This window comes from Candoia aspera, chromosome 3 (genome assembly GCF_035149785.1).
Source record: "Candoia aspera isolate rCanAsp1 chromosome 3, rCanAsp1.hap2, whole genome shotgun sequence".
In the NCBI taxonomy this organism is placed as follows: domain Eukaryota; kingdom Metazoa; phylum Chordata; class Lepidosauria; order Squamata; family Boidae; genus Candoia; species Candoia aspera.
The window spans coordinates 12,494,738-12,521,453 of NC_086155.1; the positions used below are offsets into that span (position 1 = coordinate 12,494,738).

At 45.1% G+C, this 26,716-nt stretch overlaps 1 protein-coding gene across 1 annotated transcript; it reads left to right on the top strand.

The window, feature by feature from the left end:
- Window positions 1–1,037: 1,037 nt before the first annotated feature.
- LOC134492852 (cathepsin Z-like) lies at window positions 1,038–11,671 on the top strand. The gene is made up of 6 exons (XM_063296992.1): window positions 1,038–1,249; window positions 3,681–3,844; window positions 4,852–5,031; window positions 6,308–6,458; window positions 8,663–8,825; window positions 11,472–11,671. The coding sequence occupies exons 1-6, from the start codon at window positions 1,104–1,106 to the stop codon at window positions 11,583–11,585; spliced, it is 918 nt and encodes a 305-aa protein (XP_063153062.1). The 5' UTR covers window positions 1,038–1,103; the 3' UTR covers window positions 11,586–11,671.
- The last annotated feature ends 15,045 nt before the right edge of the window (window positions 11,672–26,716 follow it).

Below are 26,716 nucleotides of genomic sequence, written 5' to 3' on the forward strand. Positions count from 1 at the left end.
TTTCAGCTGGTAGGTGCCTGGGGAGCCCTAGACTACCAGCCAGCCCCTCCCTCCCTCCTTTGCAGCCAAGAGCTGCCTCTGTCACGAATCCCCCCTTTGTACCACACAGACACCAAGGAGGAGAGCCTATAGAAGAGTGTATCTGTGGAGACCTTGGTGCTCTCTGAGCTTGGCTGTTTGCTTGCAGACGTTTCATTACCCGACTAGGTACTGATGGCATTACCTAGTTGGGCAATGAAACGTCTGCAGGTAAACAACCAAGCTCAGACATCCATAGGAGAGCCTATGACTGGATGAGGCATGCTCTGCCCAGAACTTCCACAAAGTCCCAGCAAACAGCCTGGAGAAGCTATGGGATTAGTGGCCCTTGGGATGTGTGGCAACAGCCACCCATTTAGACCCTGTTTAAAGCACACAAGTCAAATTTATGGGGAAGAGGGACATCAGTAGCTACAGGGTTTGATGGTCCTCATCTACTTCCAAATGTCCAGGCAGTGAGTATCTCTGAAAGATCAACTGCTGCGCAGAATCAGGGAAAGAAGGCGATTGCCCTCTTGCCCAATTTTGGAGACTACCTACAAGAAAGTGCTTGGCTGGAGGGGCTCTGGCCTGATCCTCCCTGGGGACTGTTCTGTTCTCCCCTGAAAAGCCAGCAGATGCCTCCTCCCCAACCATTTCTCTGCTCTTCTAGATCCGAAGCTGCCCATCTGGGCCTTCCCGACTTTCCTGGAAGGGTACAGATTTCCCCGCCGGGAATCCCCGGGCCAGGGTGGGCCGGGCTAGTGCAGGCTCCGGGGCGCTGGGGCCCCTTTCCGAGGCTCTGCCTTTCTGCGGGCGAAGAGAGCAACGCGGGGGGAAATCCAAGGCGAAGCGTCCCTTTGCTCGTGGGCAGCGCGTCCTCGGCCCGCATCCGCTTCTCTCCGAGCGCGGCCAGGCTCTTCCCGGGCGGCGTGGGTGAGCGGGTGTTCACGTGTGCGCGCGCGTGCCGCTGCTGTCATTCACGCGCGGTACCAGGTGGTCCTTTATAAGCCGCGGGCGGCTGCGGGGCGGCCGCCACAGCCCAGGGTCGCGAGTTGGCCGGGGGACCGTCGCGAGAGACTGCCATGCCCGCGCCCCGCCTGCTGCCGGCCCTCGTCCTGCTGCCGCTGCTGGGCGCCTGCGTCTCTCTCCCCGCGGCAGCCGCCGCTCTCTACTTCCAGGAAGGGCAGAGCTGCCACAAGCCCCTGCCGCGCAAACCCGCCGGCCTCCGGTAAGGCAGCCAAGTCGCGGTCCCGTAGCCCCAGCGCGGCTCCCGGTCGGAGTGCGCGGCGGCGGCGGCGGCGCAGGCTTGGGAGACGCATTGCGGGCGTCCCGGGACGCAGCCGGCGCCGGGAGTGCAGGACCCTCCGGCGCTCGGATGTTGGCGAATCGGGCGAAAAGGCGCGAGAGCGGGGGAGGGATAAAGGGATACCCCCTCCCGGGAGGAGGCTGAAGAGTTGGATTTCAGGGTAGCGCCTCTGGTCCCAGGTCAGGTTTCTGCCTCTCCCGTGTGCGATAGAAAACAATTGGTGCCCGAAACTGAGCAGAGCTGCCGCCAGCCCGTGCTGACGATATGGGCAGCTCCGTATCTTCCTTTCTCCTGCAGATCATGGAGATGAGAATGGGATTCCCAACCACGTCCCTCGTAAGGCTCCCCTGATTCTATTCCCACAACCCGCTTAACAGGGTTAAGCGATGCATTCGCACAACATGCTAATCTTGGTTGAGTAGTGGGCGGAGGTGTTTAACACGCTGCGTGAATTCCGCCATTGGTTACTTTCTGGTTCCGTGTTCTGTGCAAGCTCAGCAACCAGACTAAGCGTCTTGCGTTAATTCAGCTTTTGCATCCAGTGCTGCTTATTTTTAAGGAAAGGTGCATCAGACTGCAGCCCAACTGCTGACCTGCAGGACTGGAACCCTTTGATGAGTTGTAGAAATAGTTGAAAGTGATTTGGCTGTGCTGGTTAAATGGATGTCAGAGCAAAGCAAGAGGCATTGCGGAATTTGGTCTCCCTCCTTCTGGGTCAATCCAGCAACATTTGGGATTTCAACTGTCAGCACATTCTTGGCAGGCTGTTTAATTTTTAATCATGATAAGCCAACAAGCCTTCTTCAATGGTATTGGTGTTACATGAGCCTGGGAAACCCACAGCTTCATGGGGGACACCAAGGAAGAGGAGATTTGTGAATGATGCCAGTTAAAAATAAAGCAAAATAAAAAATAAAAAGGTTTTTTAAAATAGTGGACTATGTGGGCACATCTGTATGGTTCTTGTGGCAGCTTGGAAGTGGTTTGCCATTCTGTTCTTCCAAGATGCCTTTTTAAAAAACTTCCTAGTACAGGCAGTCCTTATTTAGCAACTGCCTCTTTTAGCGACCATTTGCAGTTACGACGGTGATGAAAAGTAACTTTGTGACCAGTCCTCGCATTTATGACCTTCACAGGTCTGTAAAGCAAAGGAAAGCTGAAGTAAGATCATAAGCACAGTTGCAATTTCACTTAGCTATCACTTCACTTAGCAACCAAGTTGCTGGCCCCAATTGAGGGCTGCCTAAATAGCCTTGAGCCTTGAAATTTCCTCAAGAAGATTTTCTCATTCTGTTGCCCTGCTTCCCTGATGGGAAGGATCAAATGAACAGATTAGCTCTTCTGTTCTTTAAATATGATGTCAAGAAATACCAGCATAATTAAATACAATGTCCAAAAACAGTGTGGGTGCATATACATGTGTGCATAGGTGCACAAAGTAATTTTGTATGCCTCAACACATAGGGAGCAGTCCTACTGCAAGAGCCATGTCAAATGTCAAGGGACCCCTTCTCCCACCCAAGCATGCTGAGAAGCAATACCTGGATTCTCCATGAATGTGTCCAATCCTTTTCAAACAGATGCGTATCCCACCAGGATTAAATGGCCTGCCTGATCCTGCTAAAATGAAGTGCCAGACTGACCGGTTCCAGTACCCATGGGCTCCTTCCAGCTGATGGGTCACAGGAAAGAACCAGAAACATTTTCTTGGGGCATCAGCATTGGGGAGATCCTGGAGCTTATGCTGATGTTCTCAGAAGGAGAAGCTGACCAATGACTGGCTACCAACATTATCATTTAGGTCACTATCCAATGCCTGGTCCTCAGAAAGACTTTGGTGGATGCACAGAAAATCCTTGCTGCAACGTTCTGGCTTTGGAAAGGTCTAAAACGGGATTGTTCATTCTGTGCATGAAGGTTGAGAGTGTCCTGTCCTCACCCTCACCATTGGCGTACGAGTCATCATAATAAGATGATGATAAAGTATAATTTTATTATTGATAATAAACGGGGTAGCCAGAGGCTCTTCTGCTTGCCTGCTGTCCCTGCTTGATTCCCATAGTTTGCTTTTGGGTTTTCACAAAACACACATACTTTTTTCTGTCCCATCTTAGTCTTTGGTGCTTTTCTCCCTTGAGCAACTTCCCCAAGCATTTTGCAACTTCTGTATTAGCTTGCAGGTTTGGAAGACAATATCATCACAAGAAGCTTAAATGCAATTGCCAGCTAAGTGGAAAAAATGGGTACAATCTTCCTGCAATGGTGGAATGTGTTATTCCCCTTTCCCAGAAAAGAGGGGAAAAAAGTATTAATTGGTTCTTCTTTCCAACATCCTCATCTTTCCTCTTAACAGAACCTACCCTCGTCCCCATGAATATTTGGATATCTCTGAGCTGCCCAAGAGCTGGGACTGGAGAAACAGAGATGGAGTCAATTATGCGAGCACCACTCGAAACCAGCACATCCCCCAGTACTGCGGATCCTGCTGGGCTCACGGCAGCACAAGTGCCTTAGCAGGTATGTACAGTAGTTGTTCTATGCTATGCTTGTCTCCTCCATACAGATACACTGTGCCTGAATACAGGCTCCATTCCTGTCTATTGCAGTTTAACCTTAGTGAATAGTTCTGTTCCTAGTGGGTTGGATCCCAAGTTGATCTTCTTTTCACTTAAGCCTGCCCCCAGTTTCCACCAGCCTTCCTGCATCTATAAGTTCTCCCCAGCATCACATCCCCATCAGTTTCCAAAGCCTAGTTCTGAGGTGGTGAATCCTGTTTGATTCAAGAGTAGTTGACTGTAATCCAGAAAAGGGTTCATTAAGTGCTGCAGCTGTTTGCCCTGTTACAGAACTGGAGCAGGGATAGGCAGCACTGGGTCTGTGGCCAGCTCCCATGAGTTCCTTTCCCACAGGATTTCACTTTTTTTTTAAAAAAAAAGATGCTTTTAATTCTGTAATAAAGGAAAGTTGGCCTGCTGCAAAGCAGCTTTTCCCCACTGAGGTGCCCTCCCAATGAGTGGGCTTCAACTTCAAGACTTCAGAGCATGTCCATTGCTGTGAAATTCTGCAAAATGAACTCTGTACATCTGGAGTCCCCCACCCCAGGGTGGGAAAGGTGGTCAAGATAATTTTTTACAAGAAACAGCCATGGGGAGGACATTTAAAAAGTCAAGATGGCAGCTGCAAGTGTGTGATTGAAGCCCTATCTCATATAAAATAAGGGGTGGGGCTTTGATCAGGCTAGTGCTATCTTGAATATTTGACCCCATCCTGGGCCTGCCCATGATGGAAAAGGTCCCACAAGGCTCCAGCAGTGTTCTTAGAAAGTAAAAGTACCCATGGGAGGCTGCCACTGGGACCATCATTTTGTGAGCCCACCCTGACATAGTTTCAGAGTTGAAATGGGTCCCTTATCCCCCAAAGGCTGGCTGCTCCCTTCTTCTCGAGAAGAAGGCATCCCCTGAACTCCAGAATGCTGAAGGCCCCCACTCATGCCATACACCAACAATTTGCTGCTTTTCTCTCAGATCGCATCAACATCAAGAAGAAAGGCACCTGGCCTTCTGCTTACCTCTCAGTTCAGCATGTCATTGACTGCGCCGAGGCAGGGACCTGTCATGGTGGAGATCACATAGGCGTATGGGAGTATGCTCACCAGCATGGCATCCCCGATGAGACCTGTAACAACTACCAGGCAAAGGATCAAAGTAAGAGAATGGGGCAACCCTAACTCTCCTGGAAGTATTCTCACCTCTGCATCTCCATCCTTTGATCTCCATTAATGTGAAGATCTGCAGACAGGAATCAGCTCCAGGGGCCTTCCATCTCCATCCCACCCATGGAAGCGCTGACGTCACACTCCATTGCAATGTGCTTACAAAGAGTAGGGGACGCCTTATATGATACCAAGGGTCTCCGAGCTTTTTAAGATGTATCACAGCTACCAAGCTTTCTGAGTCATGATCATGAGGGAGAACACTCTTGGAGGTCTCTGTGGAATAGCTTTCTCCAACCAGTTTGATGTAGTGGTTAAGGTTCTGGATTAGAAACCAGGAGACTAAGAGTTCTAGTCCTCCCTTAGGCCTGGAAGCTGGCTGGGTGACTTTGGACCAGCCACTCTCAGCCCAACCCATCTCACAGGGTGGTTGATGTGGGGAAAATAGGAGGCAGAAGTATTAGGTATGCTCGCCACCTTGAGATGCACAAACTAGAACATACATCTAATAAAAAGGAAAAAGCTCTTAGGATGACATTTAGAAATTTTAGACAAATTTTCAGCCTAGGAAATCATGGGAGTAGAAGTCACAAACATCTGGTGCAGGTATTTACGGACCATTTCCATTGACTATTTAAGAATACTGTGTTGTTGTTTTAACCAGATAGGTCTCTTGTAGCTTTTTATATATATTATATATTTGTGCCTTCAACTCAGTTTTTGACTCTTAGCAACTGCCTGGACAAGTCCCTGCAGTTCTCTTGCCAAGATTTTGGAAGTGGTTTGCCACTGCCTCCTTCCTAGGGCTGAGACAGAGGTCTCCCAGCTGGCTTCATGCCTAAGGCAGAACTAGAACTCCCAGTCTCCTGGTTTCTAGCCTGATGCCTTAACCACTACACCAAACTGGCCCTCATCAGTTTTTAGCTTTTTAGATAAAGCTATTTATTTGCCACATTTATAACATTACTTGTGGTAAAACCAGCCTGCAGCTTGTCAAGATACAAGGAACAGGGTAAAGTGGCGCCTGCTGCTTGATTTCTACAAGTTCAGTGAAGATTGAAAACAGTTCTCCTCTCTTGAACTTTCCAGATTTAAATGGAGAGTGAGCTGATCCCTTTTGAAGTCAAACAGGAGGTGATTCCTGAGTGAAGTATAAAATCACTACATCAGGAAAAACAAGCAGGGCAACATTTCATTTTGTCATTGTTACTTTTTGGATGAAAGGCAGTTTTCTGGTGCCAGTCAAACTTCTTTGTTGATTTTTATAGAATGCAAGAAGTTTAACCAGTGTGGAACGTGTGTTACCTTTGGGGAATGCCATGTGATAAAAAACTACACTCTCTGGAAAGTTGGAGATTATGGAACTGTCAGCGGCCGAGAAAAGATGATGGCGGAAATCTATGCAAATGGACCAATCAGGTAAAGCAATGCAAGTTTTAGGCTAAACGTCTAGCTCAGTGTTTCTCAACTGTAGCAAGTTTAAGAGGTGTGGACTTCAACTCCCAGAATTCCCCAGCAGATATGTTGGCTGGGAAATACTGGGAGTTGAAGTCCACACATCTTAAACTTGCCAAGGTTGAAAAACACTGGTCTAAGTAATAGGCAGAAGCCCTCAAATAATTAATGATTTCAGTTGATCTGTTACACTTTTTGGATCAGTGTTGACCCCTGGCGACTGCCTGGACAAGTCCCTGATGTTTTCCTGGCAAGATGTTTCGAAGTGGTTTACCCTCACCTTCTTCCTAGGGCTGAGAGAGAGTGACTGGCCCAAGGTGCCCCAGCTGGCTTTGTGCCTAAAGCGGGACTAGAAATCACGGTCTCCCGGTTTCTAGCCTGGCGCCTTTAACCACTGCACCAAACTCTCTGTTAGACCTATCATACTGAAGCCAATAGTGGCCTGCTAGAACTACCTAATGGAGCAGAGTTTAACACAGCTGAGAAGCTGTGCACAGAAAAAGAATATTATCTAAAATAGCTTTAATGAGCACATCAGAGAAACACAGGTTATTGATCTTACACATTCAGCCCTCCCAAACATAAAGAATCACACGCTTAAACAGAGTAAGGGTCAAAGTAAAGTAAAAAAGAGTTTTACTAACTTTATTCTTTGGTCATCTTTGGTGGAAAATGATGTTCCTTGTTTCTTTTGTTCTTTACCTATACTTAGTGATCTCTTAGCCCTATAGCTGCCAAGAGCTGCATGGAAGAAAGGGCTAGGCACATGGCTTTAGGCCCAAGATGGAGACAGAGGAGAGCAGCATGCTTGCTGCCTCCTCAGTAGGTGGAAGAAGCAGGAAGAGAGAGAGGGGAAGTGGGAGTGGCGACAAACAGCTTCCTCAATAGCAGGGGAAGTCTGCATCCTAGAGCAACCATCCATATGCTAATGAGGCATGCTGGATTTGCCAGGACTTCCAACACATATCTAGGCTACAAAAATCAAGATAACCATTATATGGCAGCAAAGAGTTACCATGTTCTATGTCAACTGGAAGTACAGTAGCTAGGTTGGCTTAAAAGCAATTCACTAATATTATTAAAAGAAACAAAATTTTAATTCATGGGGATGGAGAGGAGATGAAACGATTTTAATCATCTGATTTTGGATTCTGGAACACTTACACTTGAACACTTGATTAAGCCTAAGACATTCTACTAGCCAAAAAACCCCAGAATAATCCAATAAGAGAGTTTGGGCTAATATATTTAGGCATGCAACTGCATAAACCAATACACCAAGAAGAAGTAGTAGAAGGTTTCACATGAGGACCTACTTGGCTTTGTGTGGTGGAGGCTGCTTTGAAGTTGCCTACAGAGTATATTTAAGGAAGCAACTGAGGACATAGGGAAGCTTCAACAGAAAAAAGATTAAACCTTAAAACAGCAGTTCTTGAATGGGTTAGCACTTGGATGGGAGACCACCAGGAAGGATTGTAGAGAAGATTTCTGGAATTCTTTCCAACCCCTTAATAACAGCCCTGCTCCTGGTCACATGACCAGAAGGGAGGAGCTTTAAAAGGGAACAACTGGAGGGATTGTTATGCTGCCTATCTGTCTTTTCCACTGCACTGGGGGAATTTTCCAGGAATGTTTTGCTCCTCATCTTCTGGCCAGATTTGGCCAATTTTCAAACATGATTTTTCTTTTGCTGGCTTCTCATCATACCCAATTTGGTCCTGTTTTGGTCAGTTTTTGAAGAGTTATCCTGCTAATAAATGGACAGGCATCCTGAGTCCTTTTACATAATTCCTTTCAAATATTCCAACAGGTTGGAAAGAATGAAATCATTGTAGAAGAAATGCCTTCCATGTTGTTGTCAAGAAAACTGCAAGCACATGTCCATACTGTGCTCTAGAGTCAAGCTCAACTTCCTCAAGTCTATTTTTTCCTTCTTGCAGAAGGTCCAAAGTCTGAGTTCCCATGGCTAAGGATGGACTTAAACCTGAGTCCCCTTAAAGCCAGTCCAATACCTTAATCGCTGCACCACACTGGTTCTCATTAAGTCTCAAGCTTTGTGGTTGGACGGTGGTCCTTGATTCTATGAGGGTGTCTAAGGCACAAAGAGAAAGCTGCCAGATTTCAGTAGCATCCTGGAAGTTTTATTATTGCCATTTGTTTTTATGCAGTTGCGGGATCATGGCCACTTCCAAACTGGATGAATACACTGGAGGCCTGTATGAAGAATTCAATATCTTGCCTGTAATAAACCATATCGTCTCAGTTGCTGGTTGGGGGGTAGAAAATGGAACAGAATATTGGATCGTCCGGAACTCTTGGGGAGACCCCTGGGTAAGGAAGACACAATATGAGACTGTATATTAGTTTTTAAGTATTTAGCTGGGTGGGAAAAGTCCCCCACTTGGCATAAAGACAAGCTATTTGGTCCTAAGGTTGCATAGCTTAAAGCTTAAACTTCCTGAGGAGCCCCCAGCAAAATCTGCCCGTTGCACAACCAGATAGAAGCCACAGTGATGCCATACCCATGTTGTTGTGTGTCTCCATCCTTGGACACCCATAGACATACTTCAGAGCCAAGACTCCTGCTGATGAGCTCAGCAGGGGTGAAATTCTCTCCTGGCGCTTGGAGCGCATCTCTGAATCAAGACTGAAATGTCTATAGCAGTGTTTTTCAACCTTGGCAACTTTGAGATGTGTGGACTTCAACTCCCAGAATTCTCGTCAATCAGCAAAGGGTTTCTTTAAACAACACAGACATTTGTGAGCTAATAGCCAAACAGTCTGTGGGTCATAACCTTTGGGGATGTATTAGCAAGGCTAATCCTCCAATATCAACAGTATAGTTATTTTTTTAAAGCCTTTTAGTGTAGGTTCCCAATGTGTTTGGTAGGGAGGACAGGAGTCGCATTCCAAGGCGTTGGCAGAATACCTCGTTGGAGAAGATGTTCTGAAATTTTCACAGACCTTTGCAAAATTTGGGTGATCATTATTGCCATTCATTAGAACAGTGTTTCTCAGCCTTGGCAACTTGAAGATGTGTGGACTTCGACTCCCAGAATTCCCTAGCCAGCAAGTCTGTCTGGGGAATTCTGGGAGTTGAAGTCCACTCATCTTAAAGCTGCTGAGGTTGAGAAACACTGGTTTATAGTGACAAAACCTATTGGTTCCACTTGCATAGGTGAAATTTCTACCTCCAGGAGGTCATATAGCTGATTAGACTTCCTTTTTTTATATAATAATAATTTATTAAACATTACAGTTAAACAGATAAAAACTAATACAAACTACAAAAAGTAAAAGGATAAAAAATAGAAAGTGCAGGAAAAAAGAGAAAGAGAAAAATAGAAAAGAAAGAAAAAATAAGAATATAGCAAAGAAGAAGAAAAGAAATAAAGAAGTGACTTCCCCCTTCATCACAAGTATAAACAATTTTAACAACTTAACACCTCCTCTTAAAGTACAACAAACAATCTCTTCACCCCATATCTCATCTCTTACCTATAATCAGAACCTTCAGACCTGGTCATTCAGTCCTGATGAGCAAAAGTCCATTAAAGGTTACCAGAAATAACAACATATCTATTTTAACCTTGATCAAATAAACCCACTTTATATTCCTTCCTTTTACTTTTAACAGTCTCTAATCCCTTCAAATAATGTCTTAGAGAAGATTAGACTTTCCAAGAAGTGGTAAAGCAAACATGACAAGTGGAGCTCTTCCCAAGGACAAGATCCTTTTCCTCGACAATTTCTCTTCAGTCATTTTCCATAATTGGATTCCTTCTTTGCAGCTGATTTAATTCTGAGAACTGAAGCTGAGCACCTCTCCAGGGTACTAGGTCAGGGAAGCCCGTTCTAGCAGGCAGAGCAGGCACTTGCATGCTTTATCAGCAGCAAGACATGTGGTGGCACCTTTTGCAGTGGGCAGGGAACTTTGGCCATGCTTGAAGGGACTAGAACTTGCAGGGGCATCCATGTGGTCAAGACTTGGGCTGAGACCATGGGATCAAAGCCCTGTCCTTTTATGCAACACGAAGGGGTGGAGTTTTGCTCACAGAGTGACAGCTGACATCTTGACTTTTTTGACCCCCCATGGACATTCCTGGTAGCAGGCTAGTAAACTGAAGTGATCCACCAAACCAAATGTTGCTATTCCTTAGGAGCTTGGTTAATGCTGCTATTTTTCTCCTGCTTTCAACTACAGAAATCTAGCAGCTACAACTCTTGTTTTAGCCCAGCTGGCCCACCCTTTGCATGGAGCTGAACTATGGCAACATAATAGTATATACGTTCCAGGTTAGGTGATAAAATAGAAATGGACATTTCTGCAAACTATTTTCATCCCTGAAATCTACTTACTGAGCTGTATAGGGGCTGATGTTCTAAGTCATAATGTGGTTTGTTTGATGGGTGGTTTGATGATGCATGAACTTGGCCATAGTAGCTTATAAACCATGATTTATGGGTAAGCATTGTGTCTGAACCAAGCCACGATTTGTTTAAAAAGGTATTTTAAGCAAAGCCTGGCTGAATATGATACATGAACCCAACCTACAGCGCTTAAGCCAGGAAAGTTACAAATTACACATTATGGTTTAGTATGATGTGCAAAACCCTATACTGAATGTTCATCTGTCTCCATTGGAGATTATGAACTGGAGGTCTTTGAGTCAAATCTGGTGGTTTTAAGAAAGATGCTCCAAAAAGGCCAGCTCAAAGGCCAATTGTGGCAGGCTATGAGCGCCCTAGTGTGAAATACAACAAGCCATATAGGGATAGGGGGTTAGTCACCACTTTACTTCTTTTTCACTCTTTGGGAACAGTCACTTCTCGATTATATGTAGTTCTAAACGCTGTACCCAACTGCTCTGTTTGATCTTACACCCAGCCCATGATTCAAGTATTTTTAGGGAGCTTCCCTAACATGCCAAAGAACTCAATATTCTGACGTGGGCTCCCGTAACGTCTGTCTTTCAGGGAGAGCGTGGCTGGCTTCGGATTGTGACGAGCGCATATAAAGACGGAAGAGGAAGATACTACAACTTGGCTTTGGAAGAGGAGTGTGCTTATGGAGACCCAGTGCGCCCCTGAAGCTGCCACTGCCCTTCCTTTGACTGGTGCTTTTGAGACTTTGCTGTAAAAGGAACTATCCTGCAAAACTTACTCATAATAACAACAACAACAACAACAACAGAAGGAGAAGGAGGAGGAGGAGAAGTAGTACTAGTAGTAGTACTAGTTTATTTGGTCAACGACGTGCCATTTTTTTAAAAAAAATACAACACCAAAGTAAAATCGAATAGATGAGATAAAATACTAGCATAACAAAGGTAAAATAACACATAAAAATGTGACATACAGATTAGATTTATACTTGAACAAGCATTGTGTGTGCAAGTGTAAATCTAAAATATTACAGACTATGTATGTATGTGTGTGTGTATGTATGTATGTATGTATGTGTATATATATATATATATATATATATATAATCTACAAACAAGATGGCTAGTACACATCTTAAGAAGGGAGAGTGCTATTCAGTAGCATTTGCATTAGCATAATTAAATTTCTTGTTGAAGATAAATATCCAATCCCAAATGGACAGCTATTCATTGGATAGACAGAAAATAAACACCAGCAAGTTTGTTTTCTTCTTGAAAGTATTCATGAGTTGTTAATTCTGTTGTAAGTTGAACGAATGGTTTTCTAGTTATGTGGGTATCTGTGCATTGGCAAAATGAGATTACATTTGATGCTGAGTTGGGCATTTAAAAACCCAAACAGCTGGTGTCACCTTCAAATTGAGATGCCTCTAATTCTAGGGGGTGGAGTTTGGGAGTTAAAGGGTGGAGCCAAATGGGTGGGGTTCCTCTAATGAATGATTTTCTAATGATTTTCCTTTAATGAATGCTTCTTCCCCTCTTTCCTGTTACATGCACAATTATTGTGCCTTTCTAGTGCCTACCTCTATATTAGTTTTCCAACAGAACTGAGAAAGTAATAGGAACAAATTTGAAAAAAGCAAACTCATCTGGAGAAAATTCTGGCTCGAAGTCTTTAAATTTTGCTTCGAGTCCATTTAGAACGTTACTTATTTTGCAAAGTGTTGTATAACCCAGATTAGATTGCAGCACTCTTTGTAGTTCATCACTAATTTTTTCAGCCACTTTCCCCTTTGCTTGCTTTAAATCACTCTCAGTTTGTTTTACAATGTTCAGTGCATCACTAAGTTCCATTCCTACAGTTTCAAGGTGGGTGATTGCTCTTGATAATCCACTGAAGTTAGATCCTATATATGCTAAGTTTCCAGCCAAGGTTTCAGAAAAGGCATCTTGCACAACCTTGATGGAGGAAGATTCACAACAGTCAAGTTCTTTAACTATCTGCCGCAAGGAAGCATAATTTGTGAAATAATACATAGCCACATCCAGCCAAGTCCCCTAATGTGTCACGACAGGTTGGGGAGGGAGAGCCAAAGTAGGAGCAATTTCTTTGAACTTTTGTACTCGAAGTGGAGCTTTAATGAACATTTTTTCCCCATTCAAAATTATCTTCATCAGGATAGTCATTTCAATCTCTTCAGCCACTGTGTAAACCATGTGCAAGGCATGTGATAGGATCATGTTTGGATAAAGAAGTTTAAGTCCCTTGGCTGCTTTAGTCATGTATGGAGCGGCATCTGTGACAAAGAAAAGGACATTTCCCCTCTTACCATCCGGCCAGAGTAGTTTCATAGAATTGTCAAAGAGCATAGCAATAGTGAAATTGTTTACTTTTTGTAGAGTTTCACATGTTAGAAGAAATATGTCACCAGGCTTATCACATTTCAGAGTGTTAGTAATAACACTGGCTACACATCTTCTGTTTACATCACTTGTTTCATCTATTGAAACCCATATCTTATTGTTGTCAACAGCAGATCTTATCTTTGCTAACACATCTTCATAGCAGGCAGAGATGTAATTTTTCCTTACAGTTGATTCATTTGGAATCGGGCGACTGGTGTACTTCTCCAAAAAATGCCTGAGGCTACCACTACCTAATTTCCTTAAGAGAATATTTGAAGTAACCATCATTGTACAGAGATCCTTACAAAATTCTGACTGGGTATTTGATGAACCTGCAGTTGAAGAAGCAGCTCTCGAAAAGGAGACATTGCCTGTTCTCAGTGAAGGTAAATCTTGCTAAACAACTCTTGTGTTTCACGGTGTCACAATGTTGTTAAATATTAAAACGCTTTTGGGCTGATACCTTAACTTCACACAATTTACAAAACAAAATATCACCATCGCTGCTGAAAATCTGCTCCACAAATTCTTGAACAAGACGTTGTAATTTCACACTTGCTAAACATCTACTTTTAGGCATGTTGAAATCAGACTGCAGCTCTCACGTGACTCCACCACCTCAAACACACACACACCTGAGTTGGGGAGCAAATGAGAAAAATAAAAAAAAACAGGCAAATTCTCACCTTTTTTTCAGGCCTGGTCAGGGGAGAAGCCTTTGTTCCTACCTCTCTCTCTCTTTCCCTCTCTCTCTCTCACACACACACACCTCCCTGAGTTGGAGAGCGAATAAGAAAAAGAAAAAAAAACAGGCAAATTCTCACTCTCTTTGCTGGCTTACCAGGAGGGTTGCCAATGACCAAAATATTACCAAAATATGACGTTTGTTACATAATTAAGCAGAAATATGACATAACACCTTTAAAAAGTCAAAATATGACTCTTCAGGCAAAATAAAAAAGCATCTAATTTTCACCAGATTACTCTAAAACATGTTTTAACTTACTTATAAATTCAAATAAAGGTTCCAGAAAATAAATGTCATAGAAATCCTCACCCTACTAATCAGTTTCACCCTAAAGGCTTTCTTAAGTGGCTCCCGGCTTGCAGCCCTCAGCACATTAAGCAAGCAGTTGGCACCAAGATATTCCTTTCAATGCGTGTTTCCCCTTTCTTGTAATCTCTTCCTCTTCAATGAATGTAAATACAAACGTTAATTTCCTCTTGCTAGCTATCCCAGGACCGGGGTGAGGATTCCAAAGGGTGGGGGAGTGGGGAAAAAGGGCTATAAGATTCACCCCTTTTTCCCAGTCTCCAGGTGAGTCGAGTTCCAGAACATGAACTTTCCCCACCATTTGGGGTCACTCGGCTGTTTGGGGTCATATCCTCTTGAGGCTGTAAGTATTTAGGGGCAATTTCTTAATAAAACTTTTTAAAGATTTACCACCAACCTGGCATCTCCTTTGGTGTTCTCTTTCTTTGGTATCCAACCTGCAAATCCTAAATTAAGTGTTGACATGCAGATGAATGGAGAGACCCTGCTATAGAAAGGAAGGAAGGATTATATGAAAACAGAGATATCTCCTACATCGCTATATTTCCACCCTAAGATTAAATCCCATATTCTGAAAACTCTTCAGCAGTTGGGTTCGTACAACACTCTAACACAGTATGGGTTTGGAGTTTAACAAGTTGAGTGTCCCTCTGCATTCTGCTTTGGCTGGACCCTGCTTGAAATACCGTGTCCAGTTCTGGGCACTGCCCACTGAAGGACATGACAAACTGGAGCAAGTTCAGAGATGGGCTATCAAGCTGCTGACAGGACCGGGAATTGAATCCTATGAGGAATACTAAACAAACTAGATGTGCTTAGCCTGCAGAAGAGAAGATTGGTGGAAAACACGATGGCACTCTTGAGATATCTAAAGGGTTGTCATATAGACGAGCAAGATTCTTGTTTTCCATCACTTGGAGAGGACCACCAGGGCAAATATTTATTTTTATTTATTAAACAGATTTATAAGGTTTTATAATTTATAATTGTATATATAATTTATTTTATTTTATATAATTTATTATTTATAATATAACATAGTAATATTTAGACATTATTTGTTATAATTCATAAATTATAAATCATAATTTATAATCTGGACACCAGGACAAATATGTTGGAAATGCAGGGAAGTAGATTCAGGTTAGACATTAGCAGGAATTTTCTGGTGATAAGAGCTGACAAGCAATGGAATAGGTGGCTCCAGAAAGTGGTCTGTTCCCCCTCACCGAAGGTCCCCAGATACTTTTTTTTTTTAATCTGTTCAATTGTGTCTGATTCTCAGAGACTGCCTGGTCAAGTCCCTGCCGTTTTCTTGGCAAGGTTTTTCAGAAGTGATTTGCCATTGCCTTTTTCCTAGGGCTGAGACAAAGTGACTGGCCCAAGGTTTCCCAGCTGGTTTTTGGCCTAAGGCGGGACTAGAATTCACAGTCTCCCGGTTTCTAGCCTGATGCCTTAACCACCACACCAAATTCCAGATACTATGTTACTTTTAAAACAAGTCCGAGCGTAGGATGATATGCAACCCAATACAGTACAAGGAACAGTAGAGAAATAAAGTAGACCTTCTGAATAGCACAAGTTATTCAGAGTCCCTCCTTGCGAGGGAGATGGGCGGTGATAACATTTGATAAACAAGCAAACAAACAGTTGGCTTCACACCATGCAATGAGACATGTTTTGCTCAACTATTGTGTTCTGGCCCATCATCAACCCTCTTTCCTGGTAACTTGATCCTGCAGTTTTCTTGGTAATATTTTCAGAAGTGGCTTGCCAGTGACTTCTTCCTAGGGCTGAGAGAGGGTGATTGGCTCAAATTCACAAACCAGCTTCCGTGCTTAAAGCCGGACTAGAACTCAGGGTCTCCCATCTTCTAATCCAGCACCTTAACCACTAGATAAATTGGCTGTCTCGGCTTAATTACAGCTTGTTGAATAAGGAGTAATAGCTAGTTTGGGTGATTCTCTGTGTCTATATGCACAAGCTAAGCTCATAAATCTGCATACTACTTTTCCCCAAATTATCACAAAATTAGAATATTTCATGTGAGAGGGCAGAAAAGTGATTAAATACAAGACAGCAATCACAGACATGACAACTGGGTATTTAATATCATTTTAATTACATTTACATCAAGTCAGTTTTAATTGTCCTGGCCTGGGTGCCTTTCTCTTGCTTCTTCTATTGCCTGAAGGCACTTTCCGGCTCTGTGTTCAGCCAAAATTTAAAATGGCATTTATGGTTTAGTTTAAAGTACAAGCATCAGGGGAGAGGTGGGAGATGTCCCACACATAAGATTGCCAGACAAATTACACAATTTGCATCTTTTCAATGCCAATGTCATGATGCATGTGACATCATTGTGGCATGTACCAGACAACTATGGCATGACGTATAAATCAAGCTACGGAGAAGAATGCAACCTGTGTGGGCTTCTGGATCTTTTTACCTTCTGACTTGTAAATGTATTTATTGTTTGTTTGTTCAAGTTGTATAGCCGCCCATCTTGTATACAGGTAATACTTGCTTAACCACAATTGGGACTGGAATTTCAGTTGCTAAGCAAAGTGGTCATTAAGTGAATCTGACCCAATTTTACGACCTTTTTTGTGGTGGCCATTAAGTGAATCACTGTAGGCATTAAGCAAATCATGTGGTCATTAAGTGAATCACACAGTTCCCCACTGATTTTGCTTGCTGGAAGTTGGCTGGGAAGGTTGAAAATGGCTATCACGTGACCATGGGATGCTGCGATGGTCGTAAATGTGAACCGGTTGCCAAGAGCCTGAATCGTGATCACATGACTGTGGGGGATGCTGCAATGTTGTAAGTGCGAGGACCAGTCGTAAGTCAGTTTCCTCAGCACCGTCGTAAGTCTGAACTGTCACTAAATGAATGGTTTTTAAGTGAGGACTACCTGTACATGACTCTGGGTAGCTCCCACAGTTAAAAAAATACCCAAACAGATACAAATAATCAATAACATCAGGAAGCCATTAAAAACCATTAAAAGCCTTATGAAAAGTATAACCATTTCACAGCTTCCCCCTTGAGATCTGGAGGGCTCTGACCCTCATGGCCTTTCAGAAGGCTGTGAAAACCTGGCTTTTCCTCCAGGCATTGGACCAGGATGATGAGTGAACCCAATATAGGTGTGGTTTGGGTTGTGAGTTTGTTATATGGTACCTCCAATATTATAATTATTTTAATTCTGTCTTTTTATAGAGATTTTTTTATATGGTTTGCTGTTAGCCACCACAGTTCATATGCAAGATGGGTGGCCAAATAAATTTTCTACATAAATAAAATAAATAGATTAGAGGCTATGTTATACACTTCTACATCTGTCTTATGTCATTGCATTAAGTAAGACAGATATTTAGGTAATTAGCAGCACCCTGTGCAAAGCCATAGACGCCTCAGGCGCTCGTCAATTATCATTCACATCAACTCTGTGAATCTTTGTGCCACTTAGGCAGACAGAGCTCTTGCAGAATATTTCATTCAGCACCTACAAGTACCTGCAGAGTTATTTCATTCAACACTTGGCACGTTAGGTGTTTCTAAATTAAGGGCTATTGCTGGAAGCATTAGCAAGGTCATATGTGACGTATCTGACTCCATTACTGCACAGCTAGATTGCATGTCTCTCACGTAGCCTCAGGGCATGACTTGTATTTCCCTATTCTCTTTGTACTCACTCCCCCGCCCTGATAGAACTGCTGAATAAAAGGAGGTGGGGGCGTGGCCCAGGAGGCAGTACCAGCAACCTCCTGAGATGTAGCGTCACTCACCACCACAAAAGAATCCTGTGCCTACCGTTGTTTTTTCGACCTCACCCTTGCGAGGGAATCGTTGGCTCATTCCCCCCCAGGGAATCCCATAGACCGAAGGGCGAAGGACTGGTCGCGTGACGCGACAACTGGGGGCTCGTCCGGGATCCCTTCGGTCTCACGGTGTGATCTCTGTCTAGAGGTGCACTGCCTTCACTCTCGTTACTACGCACCTGGAAAAGGCTCTGCAATCGTAAGTAATGGGCTCCCCACTCTCCAAAGTTTCGTCAGTTCATAGGGACGAACTTTATGATTTAGTGAAGAAGGCTAACTCTTGTCAAAAGGCTAACGGTACGACCATCTTTCCCATTTCAAAAAAATCGGTGACTCAACTCCTACTGTACATGGACAGACACTGCCCTGTCTATCCTTCAGAGGGGTCGCTCAAAGCATCCACTTGGGAAAGGATAGGAAAATATTTTCATGATACCCCACGAGCACCCGTGCCTATTCTGACTGCCTGGAAGGCTGTTATGGCGGCCATCAACACTCTTTACCCTCCCCCGTCTTCCCCGGAAACTTGCCCTTCTCCTCCCGGCCCAAAAACCCCACCCCCTCTTGCCGCCCATCTCGATGCTGCCTCAACACCACCCCCTCCATACCCAGCCGTTCCTCCTCCCCCTTCAGCTCCAACCCCCGGATCCCCTCAACACCACCCCCTAGGAGGCGCCATCACTGAACTCCTCTCCTCCCCCCTCTCGTTGGAAATGGAGAGTCCCTCTGCCTTTCCCATGACCATCGGCCTAGGGGCGGCGGGAGGAAATTTGTATAACAATATTGAACTTAAGGTTTTGAAACAAATCAAAGATGCTGTAACCACCTACGGCTTGCACTCTCCTTTTACTAGGGGAGTTTTAGACTCTTTAGTTACTGCTAACACTGTTATGTTATTGTATGATTGGAAAATGCTTTTTTCTATGCTTATGACCCCGGCGCAATACGTTGTGTGGCAATCTGAATACGACAAAGGGGTGGAAGTAGAAATTAGAAGAGGTCTTCCCGCAGGGGTGACCGCAAATCAATTATTAGGAAAGGGACAATTCGCAACCTTAGTCCAGCAACAGAACTCCCCCCGTCGTTGTTTTGCTATTATTCACATGTGCGCCATGAATGCTCTCAAAAGAGTGGATGATTCCGACTCTCAATCCACCCAAACGTTTTTGAAAATAATGCAAGAACCAAATGAACCATATGCTTCCTTCATAAGTCGCCTTCAGATTGCTTTAGACCGACAAATTGATAATGCCACGGCTAAACATGAGCTGCTAATGAAACTTGCTTTCTCTAACGCTAATCATGACTGCCAGACCATTCTGCAACCCGCAGTCAATCAACCGGGTGTAAAGCTTGCAGACTTCCTGCAACTCTGCAGAATCGTTGGTACCACCTCTCACAAAGTGAGCGCTCTCGCTGCCGCCATTACCACCTCGCTGCCTTCTACTAACCCCTCCCCTCAGCTCCATTCCCCGGAAGCCCTCGCAGTCACTCGTCATGGAAATTGCTTCAATTGTGGGAAGCCGGGCCACTTTAAGAATCAATGCCGTGCACCCGGGGGAGGTGGGGCTCCCCCTTCCACTCAAAGGGGGCCGCCCCCCCCCTCCAAACCTAAAACTCCTTGTCCCAGGTGCCGCAAAGGCTTTCATTGGGCCTCGCAATGTCGCAATAACTCCTCCCCTCACCAGCCTTCGGAAAACTAGATCGGGGGTTGTCAGCTAACCCCGCCCCAAAGGCTGAATTACCCATCACCAGCTTCCCTGTGGAGTTGGCAGAGGATCTTTTGTATGACGATCCGGGGGCTGTCCTTTCCCTTCCTCTTGTTGTCACGCTGCATAAACCCCTCCCTCCTCTTACCCCTGCTTTGCTTATTCCCAACTCCTCGCTTACGCTTGAGGGAATGGTTGCTGCTCCCTATTTGTATGATTCATCAGATTTGACACAAATTGCTCTGGCAGGAGTGGGAGATAGGTGCTTTTCCTTAAATAAAGGAACAATTGTCGCCACGCTCATACTTCTCCCTTCTCCTGATATGCCATCATTGTTTGCCTTGCAGCAACCAGTCCAAACCTCTAAACCCACCCTCCTTGTCACACTAAATGGTCGCTCTTTCGAAGGCTTGATTGACACCGGCGCCGACGTCTCTGTCATTCGTTCCGCTGAATGGCCCTCCTCCTGGCCTATCGCTGAAGCCTCCTCGGTGCAAGGAGTAGGCGGAGCACAGGCCGCTAAGGTCAGCTCTCATTGGCTTTCTGCTGTGACTGCTCATTCTCATATTACAGCGTATCTAAAGCCTTATATCTTGCCTTTGCACTGTAACCTATGGGGCCGTGACTTGCTTTCACAGTTCCACGCTTTTATTCAACTTCCCTAATGGCTTTACAGGACCCTTCAGGGTCTCTCTCTCTCTCTCTCAAAACCTCTGTGCCGGTATGGGTTGATCAATGGCCACTCACCAAAGAGAAGCTGGACGCCTTACATATCTTGGTCCAACAGCAGTTAATTGAAGGCCATATCGAAACCTCCACCAGCCCATACAATACTCCGGTATTTGTCATCAAAAAGAAGTCTGGCAAATGGCGCCTCCTACAGGATCTTAGGGCTATCAACACCATCCTTCAGCCCATGGGACCTTTGCAGTGTGGACTTCCCAACCCCAACTTGATTCCGGAAGGACACGACCTTATTGTAATAGACCTCAAGGATTGTTTTTTTTCCATACCTTTGGCACAAAAGGACAGAATTATTTTCGCATTTACGGTACCGGAACTTAACAATTCAAAGCCTACTGCTCGGTACCAGTGGAAGGTCCTCCCACAAGGCATGTTGAACTCACCCACAATGTGCCAATTTTTTGTCGATAAAGCATTGCAACCCTATAGATCCCAATTTCCGCATTTTCTTGTGTATCATTATATGGATGACATTTTAGTCGCTGCTGAGGGCCCGAAAGGGACAGTTCAAAAAACTTTTCCTATTCTTTTAGCCACCCTAGCAACGGCAGGGTTGCACGTTGCACCAGAAAAGGTCCAGTCTCGTTATCCAATGCAATATCTAGGCCACAAAGTTTTAGCCTCCACAGCTGCCCCACTTCTACCTATGCTCACGCTTCCCCAGCCGACCACCTTGGTCCAATTACAACAATGTCTGGGGGTCATTAACTGGGCCCGCGCATACCTTGCTTTAACTACACCCATGTTATCACCTTTATTCCAAGCGTTAGTGGGTTTGACAAACCCAGCTGACAAGGTATACCTTACAGAACAACAATTGCACGCCCTACAACAGGTCAATGCCGTCCTTACGACCCAATGGGTGGACCGTGCGCTCACTGACAAACCACCCTCTCTTGCCATTCTTTCAACACATCAATTATTAACTGCCATCATCGTCCAAACGTCTGATAACAAACATCTACATATTTTAGAATGGCTACACTTGCCACACACACCTAAGACATCCATCATCACCAGAGCAGCACAAATGGCCTCTCTTGTTGAGAAAGGCCGGAAGAGGATTAGAGCCCTAATGGGACTGGATGTTTCCACCCTGTACATTCCCCTTAAGGTTACTCAATGGGAACCCCTCCTACAAAACTCCACTGCACTGCAGGATGCCTTGGAGGACTGGTGTGGCCAGGTGTCATGCCATCTTCCCCCTGATCCTCGATTGCAACTGTTGCGAACAGTACCCTTTACACTAACCTCGCCGTTCGTTCAGCAGCCACTCAAGGAAGCCCTCACTGTTTTTACAGACGGCTCCAAAACCATAGGGGCTTGTACATGGCAAAATAATTGCAAATGGCATAAACGCCTAACAGGCCCACAAGCATCTGCCCAACAGGCTGAGTTAGCCGCCTTTTTGCTAGCCTTGTCTCTTTTCCCAGAACAGCCTTTGAATGTTATATTAGATAGTATGTATGTCACTCAAATGGCTGTGGCCATGTTTGATGCATATATTTCCCCTGTTACCCCCCCCTCTCTCATGACGCTTTTTTTGCAGCTTCAAACTCTCCTGAAGGACAGAACATCCCCTTTGTTTGTAGCGCATATTAGAAGCCACCAACAGCTACCCGGTTTCTGTCCGAAGGCAACCACATGGCAGATGAGGCTTGCAAAATTATGGCCTCTTCCCCTCTTCCTCCGCCGCTTTCAGCAGGGGACAGCCATGCTTATTTCCATCAAAATAAAAAAGCCTTGGTGCGCCAATTTGGCATTACATATCAAGAAGCTACCGCCATTCTTCAACAATGTCCAACCTGCAGTTTGCAGGCAAAGTGCATCCCTGAGGGAGTTAATCCCAGGGGTGTCCATGCTTGTGACACATGGCAGATGGATGTCACTCATTATCCCTCTTTTGCACCTTGGAAGTATATCCATGTATCTGTGGATACCTATTCGGGATTCATCCTGGCAACTTTGCAAAGAGGAGAAGCCACGAAAAACGTAATCAATCATTGTATTCGCACTTTCGTCACATCGGGATGTCCCAAAACTTTGAAAACTGACAATGGCCCCGCTTACGTCAGCACTCCCTTTGCTGAGTTTTGCCGTAAGTGGTCCATTACTCACAGATTCGGTATACCATTCAACAGCCAAGGTCAGGCTATTGTGGAAAGGGCTAACCAGACCCTAAAGAATGCCCTTGATCGGCAAACGGGGAAAAAGGCCTTAGGCCCCCCAAGCCTCCCGATGTTACAAAATATCCTTAATCTCACCTTGTTTACCTTGAATTTCCTTAATCTTACCGGTACCCCCCCTGCTACGGCTGCATCTCGACACTTTTCCAAGCCAGTAGTTCCCTCTTCCCGTCCCCTTGTTTATTTTAGGCAACTGCCCAGCCCTGAGTGGAAAGGCCCTGCGCAACTCGTCACCTGGGGAAAAGGCTACGCTGCTGTGCAACTTCCTGATCGAGTGCTCTGGGTTCCTGCTCGCTGCATCCGGCCATATCATGGGCAGCCTCCTGACAAGCACCTTCTTGACCCTCCTTCTCTGTTATCTCTCTTCCATCTCTGCTCCCCTCACAACGAACCCTAAAACAACCTCTCTCATTCGAACCCATCGTTTACGCTACCCTGCCACCATTGGCCGCAGCTCAGCATCCAACGCCATGGAATGTCTTCAACGCTCTCCCATCAAAAGAAAAGGCACCTTCTGGCGCTGGTTCCGCAACAACACTCTTCTCCAAGATGGCGATTCCTACTCCATCACTTATCACTTTCGCCAAACTACCCTTGCTATCACCAACGTACAGTTGACCGATCTAGGACAATATCACTGTGAAATAACAAAATTAATTAAGGGGTTCGCCACCTCATCTCGCCTTACGCTCACCTTATTTTTACTCTCCCTTCCTGAGCCCGCCCGTTGGCAGGGACGACGCCTACTGGCATTTGACGCCCAGGGATCGCATCGCCCTTACAATATCACCTGGACAATCCGCGATGCCTTGGGACAGATCCTGAATACCTCCTTTTGTTATAGCCCAATTATATCTTGTTTCCCTAACCTGTATTTTGACTTTTCAGAAATGCTTTTAGGAGTGACAGCCTACAGGAGGCTGGCCGGCTTCCCAGAGCCCAGCCACTCCACCGTTAAAAGGTATCCCCTGTATGTGTGCCCAGGACATGACACCAGCCCTGATCACGTGCACGACTGCGGAGGCATAGCAGATTACTTTTGCAAATCTTGGTCCTGCGTTTCCACTGGCTACATCTACTGGACCCCTCCATATAAGACTGATTACATCACCCTCACTCGGTTGAGAAAGGACATTAGGTGCACCGCAACCAAAAAGAATGCGGCAGGACAGGGGGGTTGGAATAGATGTAATCCGGTTATTGTACAATTCACTGCTGCAGGAAAAGCTCAGGGGAATGCCTGGGACTCAGGTGTAAAATGGGGAGGTCGTATGTATGCCTGATGGCCCGGGTATCATTATGGCAACATGTTCTACATTCAACGACAGGTCACTCTCCCTCAGTCCCCACCTGTTGGGCCCAATGCCGACGACATTCACTCCACCTTTCTTAAACCCCTCACCAAACAAAAAAACCCCCTTGTCTCTCTTCTTAACTCCTCCTTTTCCCTTGTTCACACCGCTTCTAACACATCTCGATGTTGGCTTTGTTTGTCTTCCTCTCCACCATTCTATGAAGCAGTCGGTTCTCCTGACCCTATCCGAAACTCTACCTCAGCCTCCTCCTGCCGCTGGCAAAACACCACGTTGACTATCACCTCTATAATAGGGCAGGGCTGCTGCCTTGGCCGTGTTCCTGCTAACTATATTCAATATTGCCTTAATTCTTCTCATGATCACTGTGCCCTCTATCTTCCAAAAAATCGCTTGAACATCAACGGTCACACCGGCCATGGTGGCTACGGTGTACTCTACACTACCTCTGGTAATATCTCTGCCCGATTGACAGGGCAATACTTTATCCCTGGGAACAACTCTGTTTGGGCATGTTCTTCTGGCCTCACCGCATGTGTATATGGTGATACCTTGTTACAAACTAACGCCTTTTGTATTCAGGTGCTCCTACTCCCCAAGATTTCTATCTATTCCCCCGACGAACTTCTCTCCATTTTAGAGCCCCCTCATTATCCCCTCAAGGCTAAGCGCGAAGTAGTGACTGCTGTAACTTTATCAGTCCTACTGGGCTTAGGTGCGGCTGGAGCCGCCACTGGTGTGTCAGCCCTTGTTGTCAATGATCAGAACCTGCGTCACCTTAGCGTTATCATTGACACTGACCTTCGCGCCATCGAACAATCTATTGTGGCGCTACAAGATTCCCTTACCTCTCTATCCGAAGTGGTTTTGCAAAATCGTAGGGGTCTCGACCTTCTGTTCCTCAAACAAGGGGGACTGTGTGTTGCTCTAAAGGAAGACTGCTGTTTTTATGCCGACAACTCAGGAGTAGTATTGGACTCTATGAAAGAGCTCAATTCCCGTTTAAAAACAAGGGAATTGGAGCGCCAACAATCCATGTCATGGTATCAAAATATGTTTAGCATTTCTCCATGGCTAACCACACTGTTGTCCGCTCTGTTGGGGCCCCTCCTGTTATTGATTCTCGTATGCACCATAGGCCCCTGTGTGCTGGGTCGCGTTCTCCGCTTCTTAAAGCAGAGACTTCATACATTGGACTCAGAGGTATCCGAGACAAAGCTTGCTGTTCAACACCTGGTCACTGCTGTAGGTATGGAGAAAACACCACTCTTGGAATGGTCCTCCGATAGTGAATCGGAAGTGGACAAGGACCCCCGGTCACACTACCCCCCGAGAGAGGACGCTGGGATGGGTCTCCTTGGACTGAAGAGTCCCTGGCTCCCCGACTCAGACCCTCTGGGGGAGGAACAAAATTAAATAAAAAAGGTGGAATTGTGACGTATCTGACTCCATTACTGCACAGCTAGATTGCATGTCTCTCACGTAGCCTCAGGGCATGACTTGTATTTCCCTATTCTCTTTGTACTCACTCCCCCGCCCTGATAGAACTGCTGAATAAAAGGAGGTGGGGGCGTGGCCCAGGAGGCAGTACCAGCAACCTCCTGAGATGTAGCGTCACTCACCACCACAAAAGAATCCTGTGCCTACCGTTGTTTTTTCGACCTCACCCTTGCGAGGGAATCGTTGGCTCATTCCCCCCCAGGGAATCCCATAGACCGAAGGGCGAAGGACTGGTCGCGTGACGCGACAGTCATAAGCTTACTCAACAGAAACAAGTACTGAGTATCTCCAGAAGCCATGATTGCTTTTTTCCCCTTTCTTTTCCCTTTTTCGTTCCTGCCAGCATCTGAAAGTGCCTGCTGACACAGATCAGTTCAATACAAATGTTTCCCCAAGCAACAAAAACAGTTACCCAAGGAGTTTGAGAGGAACCATTTGGCTTTCTCTTGAGCTCAGAAGTGGCACAGTAGGTAACACATGGGTGTCCACAGGGTGTGGTCAAAAACGTCAAGCTCCACAGATTGCAATGTTGTGGCCATCTTGATGTTTTGACTGCACCTTGAGGGCACCCCAGTTTCTTGCTGACCTTTTAAAAGCAGAGCAGGGCCACCATGAGTTACTAGTTGGATGAAAGACAACTTAGACATCTCAGTGCTCTACACTGAAATCCAGAAGAAAATAGCAAACAACTTCCGTATTGTTACCAAGAATCCATTTTTTTTCATTTTATTTATTTATTTGATTTCTATAGCTGCCCATCTCAGCAAGTGACTCTGGGTGGTGTACAATCATAAAAATCATAAAATAATTAAAACAATTCAAAAATTGACATAGATGTTAATATAGCCAAGAAACCGGGCATCTTCACAGTTGAGATCTATCTATCTATCTATCTATCTATCTATCTATCTATCTATCATTTATCCATCCAATTTGTCCCCGCCCATCTCCTCCCTTCGGGGGACTCTGGGCGGTTTACAGTAATCATTTAAAACAACAATCATACAATGAATAAAATACACAATATAAAATTACAGTAATAAATAATATAAGAGTAAAAAATAAATAATAATAATAATAAAATAAAAAATAAATTTG